At 38.6% G+C, this 26,390-nt stretch overlaps 1 protein-coding gene across 1 annotated transcript in view; it reads right to left on the reverse strand.

The window, feature by feature from the left end:
* SYT10 (synaptotagmin 10) overlaps positions 1 to 26,390 on the reverse strand; it is a 68,243-nt gene that overhangs the window by 18,773 nt on the left and 23,080 nt on the right. The window contains exon 3 of the mRNA XM_037139715.2: positions 20,160 to 20,727. Coding sequence (XP_036995610.2) covers positions 20,160 to 20,727 — 568 coding nt within the window. The remainder of the gene's footprint in view (positions 1 to 20,159; positions 20,728 to 26,390) is intronic.

The raw sequence follows: 26,390 nt of genomic DNA on the forward strand, positions 1-26,390 counted from the left end.
TTTTTGTTTCCCTGGTTCCCATATATAAGGTCTGGGAGAGCAGGGTTCTCGTGTTCTTATTTTTGCCTCCTGCTGAAGAGGCTGGTGCACAGCTAACTCTTAGTGCATTTGTCTTGAAGGAATGAAAAGATTATTAACCAACTTGGATAAAAAATGACTTACTTTGCTTCATTTACAAACCGTCTACAGTGCCCTGATATAGATATTATTTGCTGTCACTGGCACATAGATTGTGGATGAATGAAAATGCATGTGAACAATGCATACTTATGAAGCAACAAATCAGAAAGTTGTTTGTAGGGTTTGATTAAATCATTCCTGGTAAACAATGTGATAGATTTAATTTTGGGGGAAATAGAGTTGCTATGTGGTCAGGCCAAAGAACTAGGTTCTTAAAAATTCTTCATGACAAGCAATTAACATTCATTGGACATATTCTTACAGCTCTGATTTACATATTCCCATTTCTTCATTGGTGGTCTAGAAGTAGTAAAGCCTAGTAATTAAGAGCATAAACTTTGAGTCAGTTAAACTTGGGTTTTGACTCCTGTTTTCTGCTTCATAGCTGCAAGATCCTAAGAAAATTAATTAAGCTTTGAATCTCTGAAACTTCATTTTTAAACTGAGGAAAATACCCACACCACGAGAGTTTTAATCATTAAATAACAGTCATATGATAAGAGACACTATGCATCGCTGTATTGCTATCACATGGAACAGTATGGTGCTCAGTAAGTACTGCATAAATAAAAAAATAATCAAGTGAAACAATTATTATTTTTGAGAAAATTAGTAAAAATGAATATTTTATAAGAAAGGGATATCCACTGGGTCTCCTCTGTGCTGTTTGACTGCTGCAGACCTAAGACAGTGAGCGAGACCTGACGGCAGAGGCCTGATGGGAAACAGGAAGACTGGAGCCTCCTGCCAAGTTCGGCCTCCAGCTGGGCCTACGGGCAGGTGCCGAAGATGCCAACATAGGCGTGGCATGATTCTACACTTGAAGATCTCAGCTGAAAAGGAAGAGTAGTCTGTAAAGGGCTCAGAAAAACTGCATCTGCCTTTTGACCCAGCAATTCCACTTCTGGGAATATATCTTATGGAACCCAAAACACTAATTCGAAAGAACATAAGCACCCCCATGTTCATTGCAGCATTATTTACAATAGCCAAGATATTGAAGCAGCACAAGTGTCCATCAGTAGAGGAGGGGGTAAAACAACTATGGAATATTTACACAATGCAATACTACTCAGCCATAAAAAAGAAAACTTTATCTTTTGCGACAGCATAGATGGACTTGGAGAACATTATGCTAAGTGAAAAAACCCAGTCAGAGAAAGACAAATAGTATAGATCTCACTCATATGTAGAATCTCACGAACAAACTGAATAAGCAAAACAGAGATAGAGTCATAGATAGAGAGTAGATGATAGCTAGTGGCAGCAGGAGAGGGTGGGGGTCAGGGAGTGGGAGGATTGAGCAAAAAGGAAAAAGGACTCATGGACATGGACAACAGTGTGGTGATTGTGGGGGGTGGGGGCGGAGGTGAGTATCAGGAGACTAAATGGTAAAGAGAAATACAATAAATATTACATATTTAAAAAAGAAAATGGGTCTGAATTGTATCTTTATCTGGTGGTTCTCTCCTTGTTTCACTTTCTGTCTCTTTTTTCCACATGTTTCTTCAGGCTTAGTCAGTGGGCTGAGTGTTCTTTCTGGCAGCCCTCCCTGCTTCCTGGACAGGGCAGTTCTCCCAGGAACTATCAATCAGAGTAAGCATATTTTGTTATCAGGAGGTAAAAATGATGAATGTGGAGCGAGAAACCAAGTTCCACCAAGAAGTATCCTGGGCATGCTGAAGGAGGAGCTGGGAACAAAATAGGAGACATGAACCCAGGGATGAGATGCTTGGAGTCAAATGGGAAGCGCACCACATGCAAACCGGAAAAAGTTCCCAAGCAGAGACATCTAAAGGGATTAGTAAATACAACACTTTCGTGTGTCTGGCTGACGTGGTTTTACTTTTACATTTCAAATAATCACTGAGAGTAATTTGTGTACTTCTCTAGATATATTACATGCTTACTAGCTGGAACAAAGAAAGCTCATCATGTTTGGTCCTGTCTCTCAAAGATCCCTTCTATGGCTCGGGGTGCAACATAATTGTGACTATGTGTTATTAACAGGCATTGATAAATAGAAAGAGGCAAACGTGAGGAGATGACCAAAATACTAGCCCAAACAAATGGAAAACAAAAAGCTGATTAAAGGTTGTCTCTGAGAGGGTCTATATAACAAGCTAGTAGGCTTTTTTTTGCCTGCTACAGTAGTAGTAAGAAGTCTGCTTAGATACTTATACTACATATAGTCATGGTTTTTTTTAATGGAATAAACTGGGTGATAAAAATTAATTTATAGTATGCATCCATAATAACTGTAGAAAAGTTTCATTCTTCATTAGACTGAATTTTTATTTCAGGAAGTATAGATTTAAGAACTAAAAGTGCTCACATACCAAAAAGGGCAGAATATTCTCTAAGACAAATTCCATTATTCTTTGACTTTTAAAATCTGGAAGTGATCTAAGAGATAATCATGAAAGATGAACTTAATGAAGGAAAACAGTATAGAGCCCTAAAGAAGGTCCTCCAGCAGATGGAACGGCAGCACGTGAGATTCTGGCTACCATGCCCTGAGCTGCAGTGAGCACTGATCCTCAGCACCCACCACCCAGCCTGCCCTGTGTCCACGGCCCTGCTCACCCCAGGGCATGGGGAAAGTTCTAACTGCTACCTCCTTCTCTGCCTGCTCCAGACCACGGCAGTTCAAAGAGGCCACACTCTGTCTCAATACTTTGAACTCTCTGGTGCCCAGCAAAGAACTGGGAAATATGCTGAACGGTCTCTGAACAGTTAGCATAAACATAAAGATATGCAGTAAAGTCCTCTTATTTCATGAGACTAGATCACTATTCAACACCCATGTGCTATTATTACTTTAGAAAAAATTTTAAGAAGAATGCTTACTTAGTATATCAATTGACATCAGGTCAAACCCCCGTGTTATGTGGAGATGGGGAAACTAATAGCAGTAGCTCAAGTGAGGGCAGAAAAGAATGATAGCTGCAGACACCATACATACAGAAGAAAAGTGAGTATTCTAAAAAGGAGACCAGTCTAGATCATTTTGTATCAAGGGGAACGCTAATGCCTTGTCAACTGACTTTGCCAAGTCTGTATAAGTTACAAGTCTGTAATGACAGTTTGTTACAGACTTGAAAAGCAATTAATATCAAAGTGATGACTCTGGGTCATCGAGCTAAGTGAAAATATCCTTTACGTTCTGTTTAAGAATGTAGAGATGTGCACATAATTTTTTAAGTTATTTTTATCCAAAATCCTTAAAATGTCTGAAGTGGTAATTTTGGCCTAAAATGAGAAAGGCTTTGATTTTGAATTTCTGAAAATTGTATTTATGGGTGATCTCACTTACTGCAATTCTATATAAATATGAAAGTCCCCTATTAACCTTTAAAACACTGCTATCTTTGGTCAAATAATCATTTAAAAGCTGGCAATAAGGTGTAGGGTATGATGTGCTATGCAATTTCTTTCAGGCGAGAAGACCTTCATTTCATTCTCATCCACACTAGTGTATTTGGTCGAACACTCGCAGTGAGAGTCCTCTGGCTGGGCCGGACGGTGCCTTTGATCTCTTTCTCTTGGCTCCGCGGGCAGAGCTGGGTGCCGTTACCTGGTGGTTGGCAATAGTCAACCTCGCCAATATAGTCATAGTTATAATTTTTTTCACGTACTGTCTCTCCAAAATAAAAGTAAAGGCCACTGGAAAGATAAGTTGATATACAAATAGTTGCACTGCACACCTTGTTTCAGGACTAACCGAACTAACAAGTAAGATCAAACTATAGCAACTGAGAGTAAGAGACCTAGAGAAGGATGTTCCCTGAAAGCTCTATACCCGGGAGTGTGACAACAAAGGGAAGCCTTTCTATAGGGAAAGAATGGTGACACTGGGGTTTGAGAAATTAAATGGATGGGATTTAGCGTGAAGAATAGGAACAGTGTCATACGTGAGTGCTATGAGGGTAACAAAAATACAATTTGAAAAACATTTCTTTACGTTGAGAAGGCTAGATTAGGATGGAAAAAGAAGAGAGAGCCGTTGACGTACACAGGTGTGGGGAGGTGCTGGCTGGAGAACGGTTTGAATTTAGTGATATATTAGAAAGAATCATTAAGACTTATTGAAAAAACCTTTAAACAAACAGTTGGTTGCCATGGTGACGGCAGCCCTCTCATCCACTGAGCACCCTAAATGCAGCCCGCCGTCTGCATTTCCTGGTTGGTAAGAAAAACGGATGGTTTTCCAGGTTGTTAAACAATGTGTTACTAGATCAAATGAGCTTCTTCATTAAGTTACCTTCGTCCATCTGCTCACAAAATGAAGCTGCGGGGAAATGCAGACCCAGAAGGGTTTACTGAATTCAAGCTACCATAACATTTTCATTTCTCTTTAATGTGCTCCTCCCATTCACCTAAAAAAAAAATCATGGAATTTAACCTTGAGCAATCACTTAACCTCACTTAATCTCAGTGTTTTGTTTTGCTTTGTTTTGCTTTGTTTCTGGTGTAACAAGAGGGTGTCTAAAGGGATGAACTAATCTATTTTTTTGCTCTAAAAGTTTGTAATTTTAAGTGCTGGTAAAATGAATGATAATTAGCATACATAGTTCAGGCATAGTCAGGAATGCAAGGCCAGGTCCTTTTAGGCCTTGTTTGCAAGATCTGGTGGAGCCTTGTTGGAAGGACCCCAAAGGATCAATTAGTGCTAATAATCCGATTTCAAGTTCCAGAGCAAATGTTCATAAAAATTGGCTATGACCTTGATTTCCCGACAATGTCCTAAATGAGGAAAGAGGTCATCCTTCAGGCAGAGAGCATCAGGGTTGATCTGATTGGGGATCAGGAAGACCTCAGAGGAGAATGAATGTGTGTTGTCATTTATATTGTCTCCTGGCTTTGCAAAAAATCTCAAGGGGGTTGTTTTCAACTCTCTGATGTGTGTTGGACACACAGGGCCTAAAATACATAGAGTTCACACTCCTCTACACATGTGCTTCCTAAGAACCTGGTGTCTAAGTTTTGTTCTGCCTTCAGCTTACGCATTTCTCATGATGCTCCCACAACTCCAGAATGCTGCACTCTAGTTATATCAAATGCCTTGTGAATCTCAAAATGTGTGTCCTTTCATTAGCATGCCTGCGCTTATTGAGAGCACCCAAAATGCCAGGCAATGTTCTAATCACTGGGGTAACACTGGTAACCCAGACAAAAACGTTTCTCCTTATAGAGTTTACATGTGATTTTAGGTAAGTCATGTAATCTCTCAGACCATCACACAATGAACTAAGGGACAGACTAGAAGACAAACTTAAGTCTATATAATTTTACAGTACAGGTTTTTTTTTTTGATCCAGTGTTGTAAGTGCTTTTTAAAGAAAATTCTTGGGTTTTAATTATAGGAACAGAGATGAAAAGTACCTGATTTGTCCCCTGAAGATCTAGGGGGACTTCAGAGGGGCACAACATTCAATCTGAACCTTAAAGAATGAGCAAAGGTGGAAGGAATGAAAAACAGAGGGAGATGCACACAAAGAGGCTCTGAGGCTGAGAGCGGCAAGAGCAACTGGCTCTGGCGTTGCCAGAGTATAATTTAAATGGCAACATGCCGACCGTATTCTGATGACCCCTCCTCATCACGCTCATTCAGATCAATCCTGATTTTCTCTGCAGTCAGGATGAGATCCATTTTCATAGCTAATAACACTTTCCTGGAGAGGCTGCATTTAGATTGAAAAGAAATAGTATAAAAATATAATTATGTCTTGGGTCCAGTTTGCAGCCTGACACATTGTGGCTACTCAAAAAATACCATTTCTTTTTAATTTAAAACAATTTTTCTGAGGTCACTTACTGGCATAAGGTTGATGCTCAGTAAAACATTTATTGAGTGAATAAGTCAATGAATAAATAATAAAATCCTGGTCATTGCTGCAGGGGCAGCAGGGATAACTGTTTGAAGGAGTGAAGACTACTCAGTAGGCAGGGAACAGGTGAGCAAATTGCAGCACCGTTAGTGGTGTCCTGTGCTTTGCAAGTAGACTCAACCCCCCAGACCTGTGCAAAGGCATGTCCATGTATGGTGGCCCTGAGAGTACAATAAGCTGAGAGTCATAAGAGTTTTCAGCCATTTAAAGACATACTTAGGGTTTGGGGAGCTACAGTTAGAGGATAATTATCTATTAGTTTTGTTGAACTTTATTTCTCTGCAGACCCCTCTAGTCTAGTCTGACCTGGGATACTGTGCTATAATTCTATAGCACATTGGAATCGCAGAGTCAAATGTATCTCTAAGGTGTATAAATTGCTTTCTCTTCTTTGCATACCTGGCCATCTCCTCCAACCACCAGCACGAGCAGCCTAGTGACTCTGGGAGGCACACAAGAAGAAGGAGGAGGCTGTCTGAAGGAATACAATTAAGAACTGTAATAAATTGTAACCCTTCCGCAGTTTCTAGCCGGCTTCCCTCCTTTTCTTTCAAAGAACTACAATTTTCACACCGCACTTGCACCCTGCCCTTTATCTTCCTAGTGATTCTAACTAAATCAGATTTCATGTTCAATGAGGGTGGGGGCAGGAACAGGCAAAGAAGGGTTCTACCACCAAGCCTAGTTAGAGTCCTGGATTTTTATATCACATTTGCCATTATTGATTTGTTCCTGCCATTTCCACCTGAAGACAGAGAAAATGCTCACCAGGTCCCCTTCAGTAGGACTTGCTTGAATTTCTGCGAGAAGGAAGAAATGCACTTGTACTAAGCACATAATATTAAGAATTGTGGTTCAGGTGAAATTTTGCTGCAGTCAGGGCAGAAAAGGGCAGAGAACATGGCAGTGTTAGAGATGGGGTAATTACAAATCCCATTTAGCGTTAAGTGATTAACAGTCACAACTCAGAGCCATTATTGCCAAGGATACTATTTAATAGTGCCGTGTGGCTGCTCAGTGGGAGAACCATTTTCAGCTCCAATGCAAGTGGGGAATATCTCTGCCTGACAAAACCGTGTAGTTCTTATTCTATCCTACACAGCCATAGACTTAGCTACAGGAGCCATGACGTGCTCAGGTTGTAGAGATAGAGCTGAGGCCTGAAACTACCTTTCCTGCATTTAATAAATCAAGTCTCATAACTACCTGTGTAATAGGAGCCTGAAGTGAAGAAGGGATAGCCCCATCCAAGAGCAACCCAGGACATGAGAGGAAGATACAAACTTGATAGAACTCTTTCCTCTATCATACTGGATAAAAGATATCTTAAACTGGCCTGGCTGGTGTGGCTCAGTGGATTGAGTGCTGGCCTGCAAACCAAAGGGGTTGCCAGCTCCATTCCCAGTCTAGGGCACACACCTGGGTTGCAGGCAAGATCCCCAGTAGGGGGTACGCAAGAGGCAACCACACATTGATGTTTCTCTCCCTCTCTTCTTCACTCTCTTCTCCTCTCTAAAATTGAATAAATAAAATCTTTAAAAAAAGATATTGTAAGCTTCTTGGTGAGAGGAACTGGAGGCTTATTCACAAAACTTAATCAACTATTTATACAGGGGCATAGAGACTGGTATAAAAACTGTACACAGCTCTCCTTAGAGTGTTTGATGCTTTTAAATATCTTTACAAAATCCCTAATTAAAGGAATACACTCAGACTGAAAGAACTTGGCTTTATAGTCTCAAGTCTACCTTAAATTATTTCATATGGTTGGATACCTGCTCCCCAAAGTATATTCTTCATATAGTCGCCAAGAGATCTTATTGATACTGAGACCATGGTTCACTTCTGATCAAGAGCCATCAGTAGTCTTAGGAGTTGCTCGAACTCTCTACAATTCTAAAAATAATATGCTCAGAATGAAGCAGGATAGTAAGAAGCTAGGAAAATTCCTTGGCAAATGGAGTAGGGCAACTGAGACAGACAGCTGAACACAATGGCTGAACAATTTACAGCCAGACACAGAAGGTCACCTCCCTGGAAATTGCATCTAGGCCTCAGCTGTATTCCAGCTCCAGGCCCAGAAAAGCAGCAAAACTTGGTCCTGGGTGACACCAGGACCAGCTGCAATGACCAATGACTCCCTGCCCTGGTGCTGACCAATCAGTAGAGACCATGACCCTGAAAGAGCGCACCAGGAAAACTGATGAATTATTCCACTGAACCCCCCGTCCCTGAGACTTCTCTTAAGATTCCTGCCTGCAAGAGAGGACTCTTAAGACAAAGGATCCAGTGGTTGTGCTCCCCCTCTGAGAAGCAGCTTGCTCTACTTTCTTCCTTCTCCCCTAACCCCTACACACAGGCATCTCCTAACCTCTAAGGGACCCGGAGACTAGCAGTCTAGGGAGACAGGCAGCAGCAGTTTGTCCCAGGCTAGTCCCCTGAAACTGTCCCCAGTGAGTTTCCAGTGAGCTAAGGCAGCCCCACCTAGGCCCTCTTGTTTCTTCTATGCTAAGCCCTTCTTTGTTTCACTGCCCCCAGCTTTAATAAATGCACCCTCATGGTAACCTGGGCTAATGTTATGAAATCTTTCCTGCACGAAGTCGAGAGCCGGCACACTGCCGGCTGGCCCCAGGGAGACTCACTCAGGGCCAGGCCCTCTGTCTGGTAACAATACAGTGTAGACATCAGACTTCACACAGTTATACTCAGATCACACCCATGAATTTATACACAAGTCTCCTAAATTAGGCATTTTATTACACAACCTAAAAGCAACAAATTAGAGATGTACAAAATGCAGGAAGCACGGACAGTATATTGGAGATCAGATGGTGTAGGAGAAGAGCAATGGACAAAAATAAGGACCTGCTTTTAAAGTTTATTGTGGGGGCTGGTCAGAGAGAGGCCACCCAGGCCGCTGGTTTGTGATGCGGTATGTGAGGGCGGGGTCAGAGAGGGACAATATCGGTCCCCTCTGTCGCTTTTTGCCGCTGGGGCCTGCATGGTCTGTCTCACTGCTCGCTCCTTCACCGGTGTATCTGCGTGTGAATGTGTGACAGTGGTCAGCCCTCAGTGAGTCCACCGCCGTGCACCCACAGTGAGTCCGTCTGCTATTCCACACCTGGGATCCACCCACGGCTGCTGGCGTGCCTGGATCTTTCTTGCCCGACCCCGCTCTGCTGCTGGCACTGCCCCTATTACTGGTTTGGCTGAAGGGTTCATTGCTCTGACCCGCCCCCACATTCAGCGTCACAAACCAGCAACCTGGGTGGCTCTGCCCTAGTGAACATCTAAGGCTCCACTCCTCATACCTAACAGGCATGAACAGATTAAAACATGGCCCAAGAACAACTCAGAGCCCCAGAGCCAATAAATCTAAGCAATGAAGAAACAGCCAAACTTTCAGATGCACAGTTCAAAACACTGGTGATCAGGATGCTCACAGAACTGGTTGATTTTAGTCACAAATTAGAGGAACATATGAAGGCTAAACTAATTGAAATGAAGGGAAGTGCACGGGAAACCAATAGTAATGGAAAGGAAACTGGGACTTAAATCAAAGGAGTGGACCAGAAAGAGGAAAAAATGACCAAACAGAAAAGGATGAAGAAACAAGAATTCAAAAAAATGAGGAGAGGCTTAGGAACCCTCAGGTCATCTTTAAATGTTCCAACATCCGAATTATAGGGGTACCAGAAGGGGAAGAGGAAGGGCAACAAGTGGAAAACATATCTGAACAAATAATAAAGGAGAATTTTCCCATTCTGGCAAAGAAAATAGACTTCCAGGAAATCTAGGAAGCTCAGAGAGTCCCAAAGAAGTTGGACCCAAGGAGAAATACACCAAGGCACATCATCATTACATTAGCCAAGATTAAAATGAAGGAGAGAATTCTAGAAGCAGCAAGAGATAAGGGGACAGTCACCTACAAAGGAGTTCCCATCAGACTGTCAGCGGATTTCTCAAAAGAGACCTTACAGGCAAGAAGGGGCTGGAAAGAGGTATTCCAAGTCATGAAATCCAAAGACCTACATCCAAGATTGCTCTATCCAGCAAAGCTTTCATTTAGAATGGAAGGACAGATAAAGTGCTTCTCAGATAAGATCAAATTCAAGGAGTTCATCATCACCAAGCCCTTATTATATGAAATGTTAAAGGGACTTACCTAAGAAAAGGAAGATAAAAAAGATAAACAGTGAAAGGACAGCAAACTCACAGTTATTAAGAACCACACCTAAAACAAAAGCAAACTAAGAGGTCAGCTAGATCAGGAGCAGAACCATAGAAATGAAGATCACATGGAGGGTTAGCAACAGGGGAGTGGGAGGAGAAGGGGGGAGAAGGTACAGAAAATAAGTAGCATAGATGGTAGATAGAAAATAGATAGGGGGAGGGCAAGATTAGTATGGGAAACATAGAATCTAAAGAACTTGAGACACGTGGTCATAAACTAAAGGGGGGAATGTTGGGGGAGGGGGTGTGCAGTGTGGAGGGGAATGAAGGGGGGAATAGAACAACCATAATGGCATAATCAATAAAATATATTTAAAAATTTAAAAAAATTCAAATATAGATGTTTATAAACTTAAAAAAAGTTTATTTTGATAGATAACAGTCAAAAAGATCGCTACTATAGAGAAAAGGTTAAACTATTCAGTAGATCCTACTTAAAAAGCAAGGACAGGTATGACATTTTGGAAACATTTTTATCTTTAATTTCTAAAGTAAAAAATTGAACACATAAATGTGAGTATGGTTTGAAACCTGTAAAATTAATACAAAGACTTATTTTTCCAAATTGTTCTGAATAAATGATGTATTATTCTTGACTGGAATCTTTAAGTGACAGGAATTCTAACTTTCTAAAACCGTGATGAAATGTTAAATTCCAATTTAAGGAGTTTTTTTGCAATTCTCTGTGTAATAAAGATTAGAGAATTTATCAATAGTCATGGTTCCTTCTCACTCTCTGTGGTGGAAGAAAGGCCTTGTCCTATATCAATACCTTAAAGAATTAATTTGGCTCTTCCAAAGGTAATAAACACACACAGAGCATCTCTGACACATGGCATGGTCCAAGGTGGATAAAGGAGACGACCCTGGTTGTAATCAGGACTCTTTTTCTTTCTTCAGGGGATTAGGGGTCAAGGGAACAGATGGCACACAGGAATTACAGTAATTCCAGGGCTTGACAAAGGGACAGGGAGCAGGAAACTACAGGACAGTGGTGCAAGTGCCCCAAGGCAGGTGACAGCAGAGGCACTGAGGACCCCAAAGTCTGAAAGGGCAAGGGAGGTGACCATGACCTAGATTCAGAAGAAGAGGCTACTCTGAGATGAGCTGCCTCGGGTGAAAAACAAATCAGACAGAGGCATTTCCCTAGAAGAGAATACATATCCAGACGTCATTCTTCTGTCCGCCCTGACACCTCTAGCAGGGAGAACTCAGGGGACAGAGCCTTTGTGTCAGATGAGGCAGCCTGAGGCAAAGAGTGGGGTAAGAGAAGAGTGGAGAGTGGGCCAGCCTACAGTGACACAGAGAAGATAGGAAGCATCCTTAGCTACTGAGGTTTGTAAAGATGCATGTACAGGCTGGTGAAGGAACAGAGAAGAAAGTGCCCCATGGAGAAGGAAGAGTCAAATCAAGTGGGAGATTAGGACATGCTAGGTGACAAATATGTACATCAAAACCAGTGTCTACTCACAATCACAGCATATAGTGACTAAAAAGATTGAAATTACTTCTCACAGAAAACTTTGTGACCTAAACACAACCTAGAGTAGTTCCTACCATAGTGATGAGACAATGAAGAACTTTATTCCAATTTAATATGTGAGCTACATCAACAACCAAAACCGTATCTAATGATACCATTCAGCGAATACTGTGCAGTTAACACACAGTATTTTCAAATGCCTGGCTCTGTGCTGAGCAGTTAGTTATCTTATTTAGTTTACGCAACAAAGTGTAGTTGGCCTTCTTGCCATCTCATGATCCCCATCAACAGATAAAATAAGGCTTAGAGAAATGTAGTAACCTACCCAAAGCCACACAGATAAGCGACACAGTAGGGCTACAAAGGCTGTTCAGTTAGTTCCAGATGCTAGGTTCTTCAGTACTTAAGCTATACTGTGGAGGGGGTGTGGAGGGGGTGAGGGAGGGAAGGAGAGGGAGACTAGATGGTGTTTATAATCTTTATAGGTTGAACAATGAAATTTGGATGGTCAGTTATGTTGATGCAAAGAATTTAGAAAAAATCATTTTCCTTTTTAAACAACCACCAATATGACTAAAATATGCTTAGCTTTGACTACCAGTTTTTTAATGATGGTCTTTCAAGGAATTGAAATATCCCACTGTGTTTATCCAGCCAGTCTTTGTTTGTTTAAAAAGTGTGGCACCAGTGTTGAACTGAGTCTGAAACTGGTGGCACAAATTTAAGTTTTAGATATGCTTACTTTTGATTCATTTTTTTTTTAGTGAAATAACACTGTAATCAGTGTTAAAGAAATCTGGTGAAACTGATATTAAAAGGGCAAAGGCAACATTGTTGTGGGCTCTTATTTAAAAAAAGATTTTATTTATTTATTTCTAGAGAGAGGGGAAGGGAAGGAGAAAGAGAGGGAGAGAAACATCAGTGTGCGGTTGCCTGTCGTGCGCCCCCACTGGGGTCCTAGCTCGCAATCAAGGCACGGGCGCAGACTGGGAATCGAACCAGCGACCCTTTAGTGCACAGGCTGAACTCAATCCACTGAGCTACACCAGCCAGAGGTGTTGTGGGGTTCTTTTAAAGCCAATTTATCTTCAATCCATTGATTGAAATGCAAAAATATAGTCAAAATGGACTGAACTAACACTTAGGCTTGTACTGTAAATGTACAGAGATGTGCTTCAATTTTAAAAATAATTATGGTGACTTACTGAACAGCAGAGATTCACAAGACAAAGTTCTCTTTAACAGCTGGCCAGAGTTGAGCAGGTGTTAACATCAAAAGCAGTCAGGCCTTGGAAACTGTCACAATATTGTGATAGTCTATAGTAGACTGTTGTTATTTTAAACATCATTTAAATTTAATTTTATATTGCAATATAGATGCTTTCTATCAATTCTTGCAAAATGACCGAAAGACCTTACAGGTAGGTTCATGGAGGTTATTTGCCTTATTTGAATTAATAATTAGTGGTGGCCCATTAACAGAAGTGAAATCGTGACACTCCAGGGTCCGGTTTACAGTGGAGACCAAACACAAATTTAGGAGCGCTCAGAGAGGGGCAGATGTGGCCAACCTGCAGGCCTGGTGCCAACACTCCCTGCTGCGCCGGGAGATTCAGTGGAACAGCCCCTGATGTCATTCAGGTTTATTCCCCACTGCCCTGCCTCCCACCACGCTTTTCCCTTAGCATGAGGTTGGTATTTTGGCCCTCTTTAGAAGGTTACTGGCTAACACATTATTCAGTAGTTAACAAACTTTAAAGAGAGTTCACTGATATTACATGCAAGAATATACAGTGTTATTCTAATCTTATGATATATCCAGGATGGAGGAAGAATGAAAAATATTCACAGAAATAAGAAAACAAATTAAAATTTTAACTTTGAAAGAAATTTTAGTAATGGATAATAAAACACATCACTTTAAACTGAAGCTCAGCTGGTACACTCAGTACTCTGAGTGGCTGGTACAAGGGACACAAGAGTTCCTTTTGTATTTTGTCACCAAGGCCTACACTCTCAAACAATATTGGACAGATTTTAATTAGAAGGTAACAGATTCAGGCACTTTATAGCTGCAGACCTTTCTATCTTGCAAGAATTCCTAAATGTCTAGAACATAGCTGGTGCCGAAAAATGTTCATTGTATAGATGAGTAAATAAATCAACAAGAAAAATGCAGTTAGTTCTGTTAAAAAAAAACTTTTCCTTATCTACCCATACTTTCAATGGCTTCTTGAGTGCATGAGAAAACTACATTTAAATATTTAAAATACATTATTCTTTATAATGATTCATTTAAAAAACTTGATTAGAAATTTAAATGTTATACTCAGTTTTAAAGTAAAATGTATGTAAAGCAGTGTGTTGAAAATCATTCCTTTCCTATATTCACTCCATTTTTACCACTTGCCAATAAGTAACCAATATTATTAAATTCTTGTGTCTTTTTAAAAATATTTTGAAATAGCTCCAACAATTTTTTAAATTTAATTTATTTATCTTTAGAAGGGAAGGGAAGGAGAGAAGAAGAGAAGGGAAGGAGAGAAATATCAATGTGTGGTTGTTTCTGGTGCATCTCCTGCTGGGAACTGGCCCCTGCTAGGAACTGGCCTGCAACCCAGGCATGTGCCCTGATGGGGAATTGAACTGCAATCTTTTGGTTCGAAGGCCTGCGCTCAATCCACTGAGCTACACCAGCCAGGGCAAATTCTTATGTGTCTTTACATAGATTTTTTCGTATATATAACTCAATATAAATAAATATTTCTTCCCAGTATAGACCTAGTATTGTAGGTACACACTGCTCTTCAAAGTGATTTTTCCCTACATTGGAAATATTTCTGTTAGTGCAAGAGGTGATTGGCTTGCCATATTTGTGATATATGTAGAGTAAGATAATCCTAAAGTAAAAAAGTACAGTTTTCGACAGAATAAAGACACACCTTTTTTATTTCCTTTGTCATTCAATTTAAAATTAAAAATGCCTGTTAATTCCTGATAAAAATATGTCCTTATATAGAATGAATTTATTATTAATGAAACTATGAATATAAAATATGTGACTTGTTCAACTTGATAGACTTTTTGAAAATAAATTTAAAGTATTCTTGGTTTATTTTACATACAATTTGTACCATACATGAATAATTTTAAAAAAATTAGTGATTTAGTGTATAAAAATTAGTAAATGTTAACAAATATAACTAGGCATTTGTTTATTAATTTGGAATCAGTAGGGCACATCACTGAATTATTTTTCTTCTGCCTGGCAGTAGTAGATTTTTACTTACATATATTCTTACACTTGACATATTATGAAAAGTCACTGTTAATTTATTTAAAAAGTATTTATTGATTAACCAGTAAGTGCTTATATATGCCATGCGAGATGAAGAAATGCATATATAACTGCTTCTTCTTGAAATTCAAAAGCAAGTGGCAGATGTAACACCCATATTTCTTTTAAATATTTTTTAAAAATATATTTTATTGATTATGCCATTACAGTTGTCCCATTTTTCCCCTTCATTCCCCTCCACCCTGCACACCCCCTCCCACCCACATCCTCTCCTTCAGTTCATGTCCATGTGTCATAAGTTCTTTAGCTTCTACATTTCCCACACTACTCTTGCCCCACCCCCATGTATTTTCTACCTACCGTCTATGCTACTTATTCTAGTTATCTTTTCCCCCTCTCTCCTCCTCCCACTCCTGTGTTGCTAGCCCTCCATGTGATCTCCATTTCTGTAGTTCTGTTCCTGTTCTAGTTGTTTGCTTAGTTTGTTTTTGTTTTAGGTGTGGTTCTTAATAACTGTGAGTTTGCTGTCCTTTCACTGTTTATCTTTTTTATCTTCTTTTTCTTAGATAAGTCCCTTTAACATTTCATATAATGAGGGCTTGGTGATGATGAACTCCTTGAATTTGATCTTGTCTGAGAAGCACTTTATCTGTCCTTCCATTCTAAATGAAAGCTTTGCTGGAAGGAGCGATCTTGGATGTAGGTCTTTGGATTTCATGACTTGGAATACTTTTTTCCAGTCCCTTCTTGCCTATAAGGTTTCTTTTGAGAAATCCACTGACAGTCTGATGGGAACTCCTTTGTAGGTGACTGTCCCCTTATCTCTTGCTGCTTCTAGAATTCTCTCCTTCATTTTAATCTTGGCTAATGTAATGATGATGTGCCTTGGTGTGTTCCTCCTTAGGTCCAACTTCTTTGGGACTCTCTGAGCTTCCTGGATTTCCTGGAAGTCTATTTCCTTTGCCAGATTGGGGAAGTTCTCCTTTATTATTTATTCAAATAAGTTTTCCACTCATTGCTCTTCCTCTTCCCCCTTCTGGTACCCCTATAATTCAGATGTTGGAATGTTTAAAGATGTCCTGGAGGTTCCTAAGCCTCTCCTCATTTTTTTGAATTCTTGTTTGTTTCTTCTTTTCTGTTTGGTTGTTTCTTTCTTCCTTTGGTTCACTCCTTGATTTGAATCCCAGTTTTCTTTTCATCACTATTGGTTCCCTGTGCATTTTCCTTTATTTCACCTAGCATAGCCTTCATTTGTTCATCTAATTTGAGACCAAATTCAACCAGTTCTGTGAGCATCCTGATCACCAGTGTTTTGAACTGTGCATCTGATAGGTTGGCTATCTCTTCATCACTTAGTTGTATTTGCTGTGGAGCTATGATCTCTTCTTTCATTTGGGCCATTTTTTTTGTTGTTGTCTTGTCGCCTATTATGTAGTGAGGGGCAGAGCCTTAGGTGTTCACCAGGGTGGGGCAACCCACATCACTGGGTTGTGATGCTGAATGTGGGGGAGGGATCTGAGAAGGAAAAATGGCGCTTGCTCCACTCTCTGTTGGATTTCAGTCCTTTCCGCTACTTCCTCCAAGCAAATTGGGCCCTTATGGTGCTGGTTCCCATCTGGGTGGGTTTGTGTATGTTCTAGAACCCTGTGGGTCTCTCTGATGAACTCTCCTGTGAGGCTGGATGTCTCTCCCTGTACCTCAACCCCCACAGGTGTTTTCAATCAATGTTTTGAGGCTTTATTTGCCAGTGTTGGAACCCTGGTTTGTGCCATCTGTCTCGCTCCCCAATTTCACCTGGTTTATCCGTGCATGAATTTGCGACTGCTGGGTCAGCCAGCTCCATTGAGTGATGTGCTTTGCTTCACAATTGATTCCTTGCTGGGTCTGCCCATGCCTGGGTTCTGCCAGCTGCCATCTCGCATGTCCAGGGTGCCTTGTGCACCCTGTGTTACCACTTCCTGTGTCTCAACCCCTCTCTGTCTGGCTGCCTGATTCCACCCTACCTACTAGTCTGAATGAATGTGTCTATTTTAGCTCCTTGTTCAATTTTCTGTCAGTTCTGGTTGTTTCTAAATTGTCATACTTATTTTGGTTGTGGGAGGAGGCACAGTGTGTCTCCCTACACCTCCATCTTGGCTGGAAGTCCCCATACTTCTTGAATGTTGGAATAAGTGCAATAGATAATGCTTCCATTAGGTGTATTAGCTTCTTTCCATTTCCACTGCTGGCAGCCTCAGTGGGCCTTTATTTCCTCTCACATGCTGCTGTGTCAGACTCCTACCTGATTGCCTACCACTCCTATCCACATGCGATAATAGCTCCAGTAGTTTCACTCCCCTGATAAAAACAAAACAAATACAAACCCCTATGGCACTGGAGGTCCCACTGATTGTAGTTTAAATATCACATACTGCTTTAGGCTCTCTTTAGTCCCTTCTTCATCCCTACTCACAAGTCTATTTTTCCCCTGAAAACATTCTTCATGCTGTTTTCTTTTCAGGGAATGTCCATCTCCTTTTTTTTTTTTTTTAAGGATTCTATTATCATTTAAAGGTGATCTTAAATACTATTTCCATCTGAGATTTGATTGGTACCAAAGTTCTATTTTCAACAATTATAAAACACCAATGGTGTGAAGAATAAAAAGAGGTCCATGGCATTGATATCAATATGGTACTAAAGTAGAACTTGATGCTAAAGAGACTCATTAGAAATTGAATATGTATCCATTATTTCTCAATAATTAATTAATAACAATTTTAATAACAAGTTAATAATAATTAATAACAAATTAATAACAATTTTCCTGCTAAATTTTGATTAAGATCGAGATTTGCAGTTATATAAAAGCATTCTTTAAAAACTCATAAATGATTACTTAAAAAAACATTAAATTATAAGAATGTTTTTTTCAAGATCTATGTTTCATTAGCAGTTACTTATACTATCATCAGTGTCTCCTAATAAAAAGATATGTAATATTTTAACTCAAATATATGTTTTATATATTTTTTTACATCTATGTTTGCACACAGGTTTCCACAAGACTTGGATGACTGAGGGCATATGATTATATTTCTTTCTTTTCTTTTCTGTAAAAAAATCTATAATTTCTATATAAAAGTATTTAAAATTAAATAATTTAAAATTTGGTAACTTTTACAGCAGAAATAGAAAATTAATAAATCAGGCGTAAGGGAGAGTTGAAAATAAAATTTAAAAAGTTACTAATATTTACCCATGTCAAAACTGAAATTTCCACAAAGAATCCCTACTTTTTGTCTAAGGACCAGTTTGAAATACAAAACTTACAAATGTAAAGAAAATTCCACTGTCAATCTCTTAGAAGATTATACTAATTTTTAGACTTCATTTGGAGGTTACTTACCTTTGACCCTAAATATAGGAATAGAACAAGCTTCAAGTAAATTTTTAACATTCCTAGTAATCAGACCAGACCAAACACATAGTAGGCACTCAAAATATTTGTTGAATGAATAAAGGAAACTATAAGATTGAAGAATGAGGCAGGGGGGCAGTGAAGGGTGTTGGGTGGGGCAGGGGAGAGCAACTTGGGGGGGAAGAAATCGGGACAACTGTAATAGAACAACAATAAAAAAGATTGAGGAATCAAGAGAAATAACCTCACAATTATTTGCATTTGAAGAATTCTAGAAAACATAACATTTTTTAAAATTTCAAAAATCACTGCTGATAATTACTTTCCCCTGTAGGAATATAAGTAATAAGATAAAAACAATATGAAATAAAAAAAACCCAATACCTTTGAAATATGTTCTAATTTCAAAATTTTTTTTGTTGACTAACATATATCACAGTGGAAACCATAAAATAAAAACACAACAAATGTAAATGTATGATCATGTAATGCAATAAACTGGCAGTATAAATTTGAAAATTAACTTACCCATATCATTTATAGTGAAAATATAATGACCCCCCAAACTGTAATTAGTAAAATATTGGTAGGGGGAATTACAAAAAGAACTATTTTGAATTTTCTTATTTTTAAAAATAATGCCTTGTTTGTATCCATAATTTCGATATTCTAAGCTTATAAATTATGATTAGACTCAGACAAAAGATGGTAAATACATAAAGAAATAGTAGTGGTAAAAAATTAAATGACTCCATTTAAAAACCAACAAATTAAAACAATTCAGCAATCTAACCTAAGGAACCAGTTTTCTAATTCCACTTCTATAATTCTATCCTGGGCAAATAATCTCAAATAAAAAAAAACAGGTTTATATGAAAAAGAACACAAGAGTTTTTAGTATAATAAAATTTATGCCTAACTCAAATGTTTAAGAATAAAAGAATGGTTAGGTAAATGGATCATGTATTTAAACATTATGCACTAAATCAAATATAACATAAACAAAATAAGCAGAAAAATTTCAAACTTAGTTTGAACTTAATAATTTTAAGTTATGCAGAGAAAAAAAAGGAAAGCAATGCACCAAGATATTATGTATCATTAATGGCATTAGAGTATTTTAATTGTATACTCGTTTCTAAGTTTTTAATATTAAAGCTATTTTATAATCTGAAAAAGCATTTTGTAATTAAAAGAAAAATTCTACCATATGCAATTACTTTCAGCATTTAAAATGCTATAATTGTGTCTATTCCACAAAAGCTTCTCAAGGAATGGGCTGTATTAGATCAAACCAAAGACTTTTCAAAATAGCATCAAAGTACATTTTAGGTTTGATCTGAGGAACACAATCATCTTAAATAATATAAGTCAATATTAATTAAAGGGGTTGAGTGCTGGGAATAGGTGACAAATAAATATTTTACAAGAGAAACACCTACTATTTTCAGGAATTTACAAGAGCTGTTTTTAATTTATCCAATCACTAATGTTGCCTATATAGTTAAGTACCTGAAGTATCACTATGTATGTAACCAAGTCCTACCTTTGCAGGTTCTTAAAACATAAATTCCGTAACTTTGTAAGCTTGTTTCAATAAGCTGAGTAATATGTTGTTTTATGTATGACTGCAGGTCAGATAAAAAGCAATACATTGGTGGAACTATTACTTACTGTGGTAGCACAATGAATGTCTTTCCATACCACGGCTTCCCTGGAGAGATCAGAGACGTCGAACAAATTCTCCAGAATCACTTCTCCAATCATGTCATGTCTAGAAAACCTGTCGAAGTCATATACACTGAAATGTAGTTTTCGGTTGCTTAGTTGATCATACGCTACAGGAAACTGAAATGTTTCATCAAACACAGGGTTCAAAGTCTTTCTGTGCACGCGGGTCTGAAATTTCTTTTTCCTATCCGGAAGAAGATACATCTTCACATAAGGGTCAGAAGTTCCTGTGAAGTCTTTAGCAGGGAGATCTAAGGCTTTGATCATTTTAACAACCAGAAGTTCATTTTCGTAATCATACTGGAGGGTAAAGTTAAGTTTCCCACAGGTTTTGACATCTTCCTTCCTGTTGCCCTCTGAGTCAACTGATTTCTGCTTGTAGAGCTCTGGTTTGATCCTCCCAATGCTGGTGGTGGTTTCTCCTCTCTGTAAGACGGGTTCTGTGCCCATGCTAAAGTCAACGCTGGAAACCTGCATTTGCCTTGGCAGGTGTCTCCTGAAGGAATTGTGGCTGCACACACACACAAACACACAAACACAAAATAATTTAGGCAGACTATTGGAGACAATTGTAAACAGTGGTATACATGCTGTCCTCCACCCCCAGGACAAGGAAAACATGTCAGTAAAAGATACACACACACACATTTTTGAAAAACCAAAAATGCAATATTCAAAAAAAAGTCTCCTAAAATTATAGAAACACTTGAAACCACCTAGATAAATGTCTATGAGCTTTTGAAATTTTGTACTCTCAGTCATAAACACTAATTAAATATAGTTGTAAAGAGACACAATTACCAACAAAGTTCAACATTTCACAAAATACTATGAATCATCAATAATCTGGGTATATCCAGATGTAAGAAATATGTAGAGAAATCATATGAATGGCTGGTTTTCTTTCATCTGAATCTTTATGTTTCATGTTTTAGTGACTGCATTAAAATAAACAAGTCCTCATTTTATTATAGTGTGTTAATTATTTCTGATACTTAAGATAACTAAATGACTATTTACTTTAAAAAAGAATATAGAGTTGTGACAGCCCAAATGATCACATTTTCCTTTTTTCAACATTGAGTGGGTTTCAGAAGTTTTAAGGATTAAAAAACCGTAGCCTGAGAATTTGAGACCAACAAAAAGTTTTAAAAATTCCAGCAGACTTTCCTATAGTTACTGTTACTATTCATCTAGTCAACATTTCCAGAACGTTAACCATATATATTGACATCCATCACCTACATCTCTCCTCACTACTGTCCTGTAAATGTGACTCACATTAAGATCTGCTTCTCTTATACTTCTTCCATGATTTCTGGCATAAGCTATGTCAACTATGTATCTTCTCAAAATTTAGTCCCAGGTCTTTTGTTTTTTCCTTTCCTCATTTTGTCCATTACACTAATCATCAGTTCTTGGACTATAATTATTATTTTGAATCTGATAGTTCCCTGTTGGAAACCACTCTGCCTGGTTTCAGGAGTTGTAACTGGCCCCCATGGCTAAGGCTTAGTGAGTGACCTCTGGAATGCGAGCCACTAAGGCAACAAAGCTTGTCTCTGGCAGCAACACTGCTTCTGCTTTATCCTCTGGCCCCAATGCTTGGTCCGTTAGTCTATGACGGATAAGAACCCTCAGAGGGGGGGCAACCTAAGCCAGACACGATCAATTGGGAGGCCATCATGGAAGGGATTGGGGGGCTGCAACAAAGAGGGAGTGATGGACCCTTGCCCCCCAGCTATTCTGACATAGCCTGAGTCCCCATTTCCATCTGGGAGAAGCACTTCCTGGCTCTAATCCACTTAAGTCTAAAACCTATGATGGGGAAGGTGGTGCATCCCTTTGTCAGCTAGAGCAGGATCCGGGGTGATCAGGCATAAGAAAGAATTCACAAAGTTCTGTGAAGCCTGCTTTGCTAAGAGTGCTTTCATTCATATGATAAGGGTCTGAGCAGGAAATGAGTATGTCTCCCAAAGTTTTTGCAACCCTCTTACCTGACAAACACTGACTCAGACTAAGCCCTCAGATTTCTTTGAAATGTTATTTACTGTTTGATCCTTGCCACCTGACATTGACTGATGAGCTTTACCTGTATTCCTGTGTATTACAACCCAATAAAAGCCGTTGAGGAAGGGGCTCTTGGCCTTTCTCCTCTGAGAGATTGGCCACCTCTCCTCCCCAAACAGATCATGTCTTGGTAGTTTCACTTTCATCCATGGCAGATGGGGGGACTTTGTGGGCAAAATTGCCCCACAGTTCCCAGGTATACCTCAGATACATAAATTTCTAGTCCTATGTCTCTATTATTTCCCAGGGAGATTTCTAAATGGATGTCCTAATTTTGCCTGAATCTCAAGCAAACGCATTATTTTCTGCTCATTGCCCTCGAACTAGTTATTTCTTCTAGTCTCTAACAATAGTGCTAACATTTTTATCAGTCACTCGTGTTAGGACAGTTGCAGCATGCTTTGAATTGCTTTTCCTTTATCCATGGGATTTACTCAATTTCTAAATCCTGTTGATGTTTGCTTTGAAAGAAGCAGCTTTTTTGGCTCGTTATGATAAATTGAAAGAAGCAAAGATGTTTAATTTATGTTATGAGACATGTACAAAATTCTTATTAGTTCCACAGTTGTAGTTTTTATTTGATAAGAAACATGTTTTGAAAATACTAAGTAGAAAATCGAAATCTGTAATTTATGCCCTATTATGCATTCAAAACAGATTAAGAAGTAATAATAAAAAATTATGCCGATGTAAAGAAACATAGTAGGACTACTCCATCTCATATGCAGCAATTAGCTCCTAATTAAAACCACACTAAATTTAAGACCCAATATTTTAGTTTCTGTATCTAAGTAAATATATATGTCTTTATTTACTTAGAGGTTGAAATGATCTTTTTAAAGATTGATCTCATTTAAATGCATTAAGCGTGCTATTAAATATATTTTGACCTTGCATTTTTCCCAGATGTAAGAGGTTAAACTGTAGTCAGGGAATCATCAGAGAGCATGTATGAAAAATTAAAAAAATTTTCATACAGGAAGAATTTAAAAAGGAATTCAGGTAGTATATATTGTTGTGAATTTTTAAAGTGGACTAGTATAATCCAGTTCAAAGAGATTTAGAATATTTTACTAAATAATCACATTACTATCAAAATTACTGATACTTATGCAATACTTTTTTTTATTTTTGTGAGCAAAAATCCCCAAAAGTTAATTCCTCATTTTTTAGATTGACTCTTTACTTCACACTGACTTATACTTTTCAATATAATGGAATTTTATAATCTTCTATCCTTTCCCTAAAAATCAGTAATTTATTTTTTATGACTGAATATAATTATGCAGCTGGAAAGAGCCCCTTTTAACAGGAATCTGAGTTGTAATGTTTTTGTTCTAGTAAGCCAGTGCCCTAATTATAGGGTAAATAGTGCATATTCTAAGTCACAGTTTAGCTAGTCAGCTAAGAGAAGCTATAATTATTACAATGTTAAACAATTACCATGACAACACATATCTCTTTCTTCTTTTTCTCTTTTGGAATGGCAGTGATAAGTGACTATTTAGCCTCACCAAATATCTAACCAATCCATGTACATGCCACTTGATTATTTCTTATCCCATTCTTACCCTTCAAACCAGGAAAGTACCACCCAAGTACTCTTCCAGATGGTGAAGGAGAAATTTCCCCACCTTATCTAGAATATCAGAGAGTAGCTAGCCATAATCAACACTACTTGATGCATGCCTCTCTCTGATCAACACCTCATCCTTCTAGCTCAGACCTTATGTGCCATCTTAGACAACTTTCCCAACTCAACAGAATCTCTAATCCACAAATTTATTACCATTTCATAATCACTAATTTCTTAATATTTTTTTCTTCTTTTCCCAGTTCCAATTGCGTGATTAATCATTAGAGATACTCTTACGTGTACATCCCCAACCCCCTTGGTTGCTCTCTACTTCCTTTGTTCCAGAGCAAAACCACAGCACTGGTTGAATTCCATTCTTCATTGTTGCTACACCTGCACCTGTACGAGTGAATAGGACCTGAGCAAAATGTAAAACAACTCTCATGGTTTCACTTTAACTTCAAGACCACATTTCTTGTGTAGGCACTAATGCTGCACAGCAATTCATTCTCTTGCTCAAATTTGAATTTGCAAGAGGACTATTTCATATCTTTTCACCTTTCTTCACACCTTTATTGACTTCTTCCTCATTCCCAGCCTCAATTAATGACCATACTTCCCCTCACTGAGAACACCGAAGGAGCAGGAACCTCCCACAGACTCATGACACCTCATCACCCCTCCTATTAGAATCTGTACCCATACACTTTGCCTTCTGGTTGATATTAAATTAACTACCCATGCTTCTGTGTAAAGCCAATTCCTCCATTTGTTGTCTAATTCCCATTTTTTCTCATGTAACTTTCAAGAATGCTCCTCTCTGATTCTTGCATTATTAGTTCTTCCTCTTTACTGGATCATGACCATCAGCACAACAGCATATACTTATTTCTCCTGACTTAAAGAAACTGTCCATTCACCCCACTCTCTGTGTACTGCACTGCTTTTCACGAGGAGATAATGTTTATCAGTGCCAGGAAACAAACTCTCCAAGTCTGAATCTATTTTGTAAGGTTTTGTCTCTAACCTTGGTTCAAACAGCCATCCTACTTCAGAAAAGTTAGTGCATACGCCAAATGCATGTTTCATAAAGGGGCATATTCAATCACTTCAAGCACTAGCACAGCATGATTCATAACATTTTATTTCAAGGAAATCTCAGTTTCCCACATTGTCCTGGACAAGTACTGCTTCCTGATACCCTAGGTAACTACATACTTTTTCAATTCTCCCTTGGTGTAACATCTTGCTTTCCATTCCTTACAGTGTCCTGGGTTGGATGACTGCCATCCAGTTATTTTTAGTACTTTTTGTGAGAAATTTCAATCCAGTTTTACGTACTTTTATATAATTCTTTACTTCTCTTTTAAAAGTATATGTCAATTGTTTTTTCTGAGACTGTGTGTGATGATTTTAAGAACTACTTTTTTAAACAGCCAAAGCTAATTAATTCTAAATCTATCAGCACACGAGTCAATAATTCTTTTCCATGTGCATTTTCCTGCCTTTGTTCAGCGGATATGCCATTAGGTTTCCTAATTATTTTCAATAGGCACTTAGAATCCTAACAGTGGCTAACCTATATAATTCCTCATCCTCAACAAATTACTTTGCCACTTATTATTCACCTCACCTTTACACAACTAATGAATGCCCAGGAAATTGGTCCTCATATTTATGCCTCAGAGTATAACCTCTTCAACCTCTTTCTAATATGAGCACAGTGCATATCAACACCTGATGCTGCTTTTAAAAAAGCAAAGTGAAGTGGAGAGATATCCATCAATCACAAGCATTCACTTGATGCTCATTGTGTACCTGTGCAGTGACAGAAATTAGGTTGCACAACCTCGGTCTCTAAGACTTTAGCATCTAGTTCGGCAAACAGCGAGGGCTCAATATTAAGACAATACACAATTAATTGCTATGTTGTATCTTTGGCTTTAAATAATAAAGGATAATAGCTTACAGTAGACTCTTAGCTGCATTTTCTTTAAAGCTCTTACAGTAAATAAAAAATGAGGTCATCATTCTAGACCAAGGAATCAGCATATGCAAAATGCAGAGGTGGAGAGTTGAGGTCTACAGAAGGGTGATGAAAAGACCAGGCACCATTCCTGCTGGCAACCATGAAAGATTCATTTGAATGGATAAGATGAAGTCACGGCATTCATTTGTTGTTGTTTTTTTTATTCAACAAATACAGGGTGGGGGGAAAGTAGGCTTAGAGTTGTGAGTAGGTAAAACAGTTTACCCTTGTACTATTAATTATTGCATTATTTATCATATGAACAGCTGTAAACCTACTTTTGCCATACCTTCTACACCCTGAGTTCCTATAGTGCTTTTTCTAGGTGTCAAGAGCAATACAGAAAAGAATTCGGTGGATTTTCTGCCCAGGAAAGCAGTGTGCAGCTATCTGTGTGGAGGTTTTGGAGCCTCCAAAAATGTTATTATGGTAGTTTGATATTATCAGGTTGTACCAGCTTGAATGTCAGGCTTGTAAGAGGCTTGGACTACACTTGAAA

This window comes from Artibeus jamaicensis, unplaced genomic scaffold (genome assembly GCF_021234435.1).
Source record: "Artibeus jamaicensis isolate MK-2021 breed Jamaican fruit bat unplaced genomic scaffold, CSHL_Jam_final contig_233, whole genome shotgun sequence".
Classification (NCBI taxonomy): domain Eukaryota; kingdom Metazoa; phylum Chordata; class Mammalia; order Chiroptera; family Phyllostomidae; genus Artibeus; species Artibeus jamaicensis.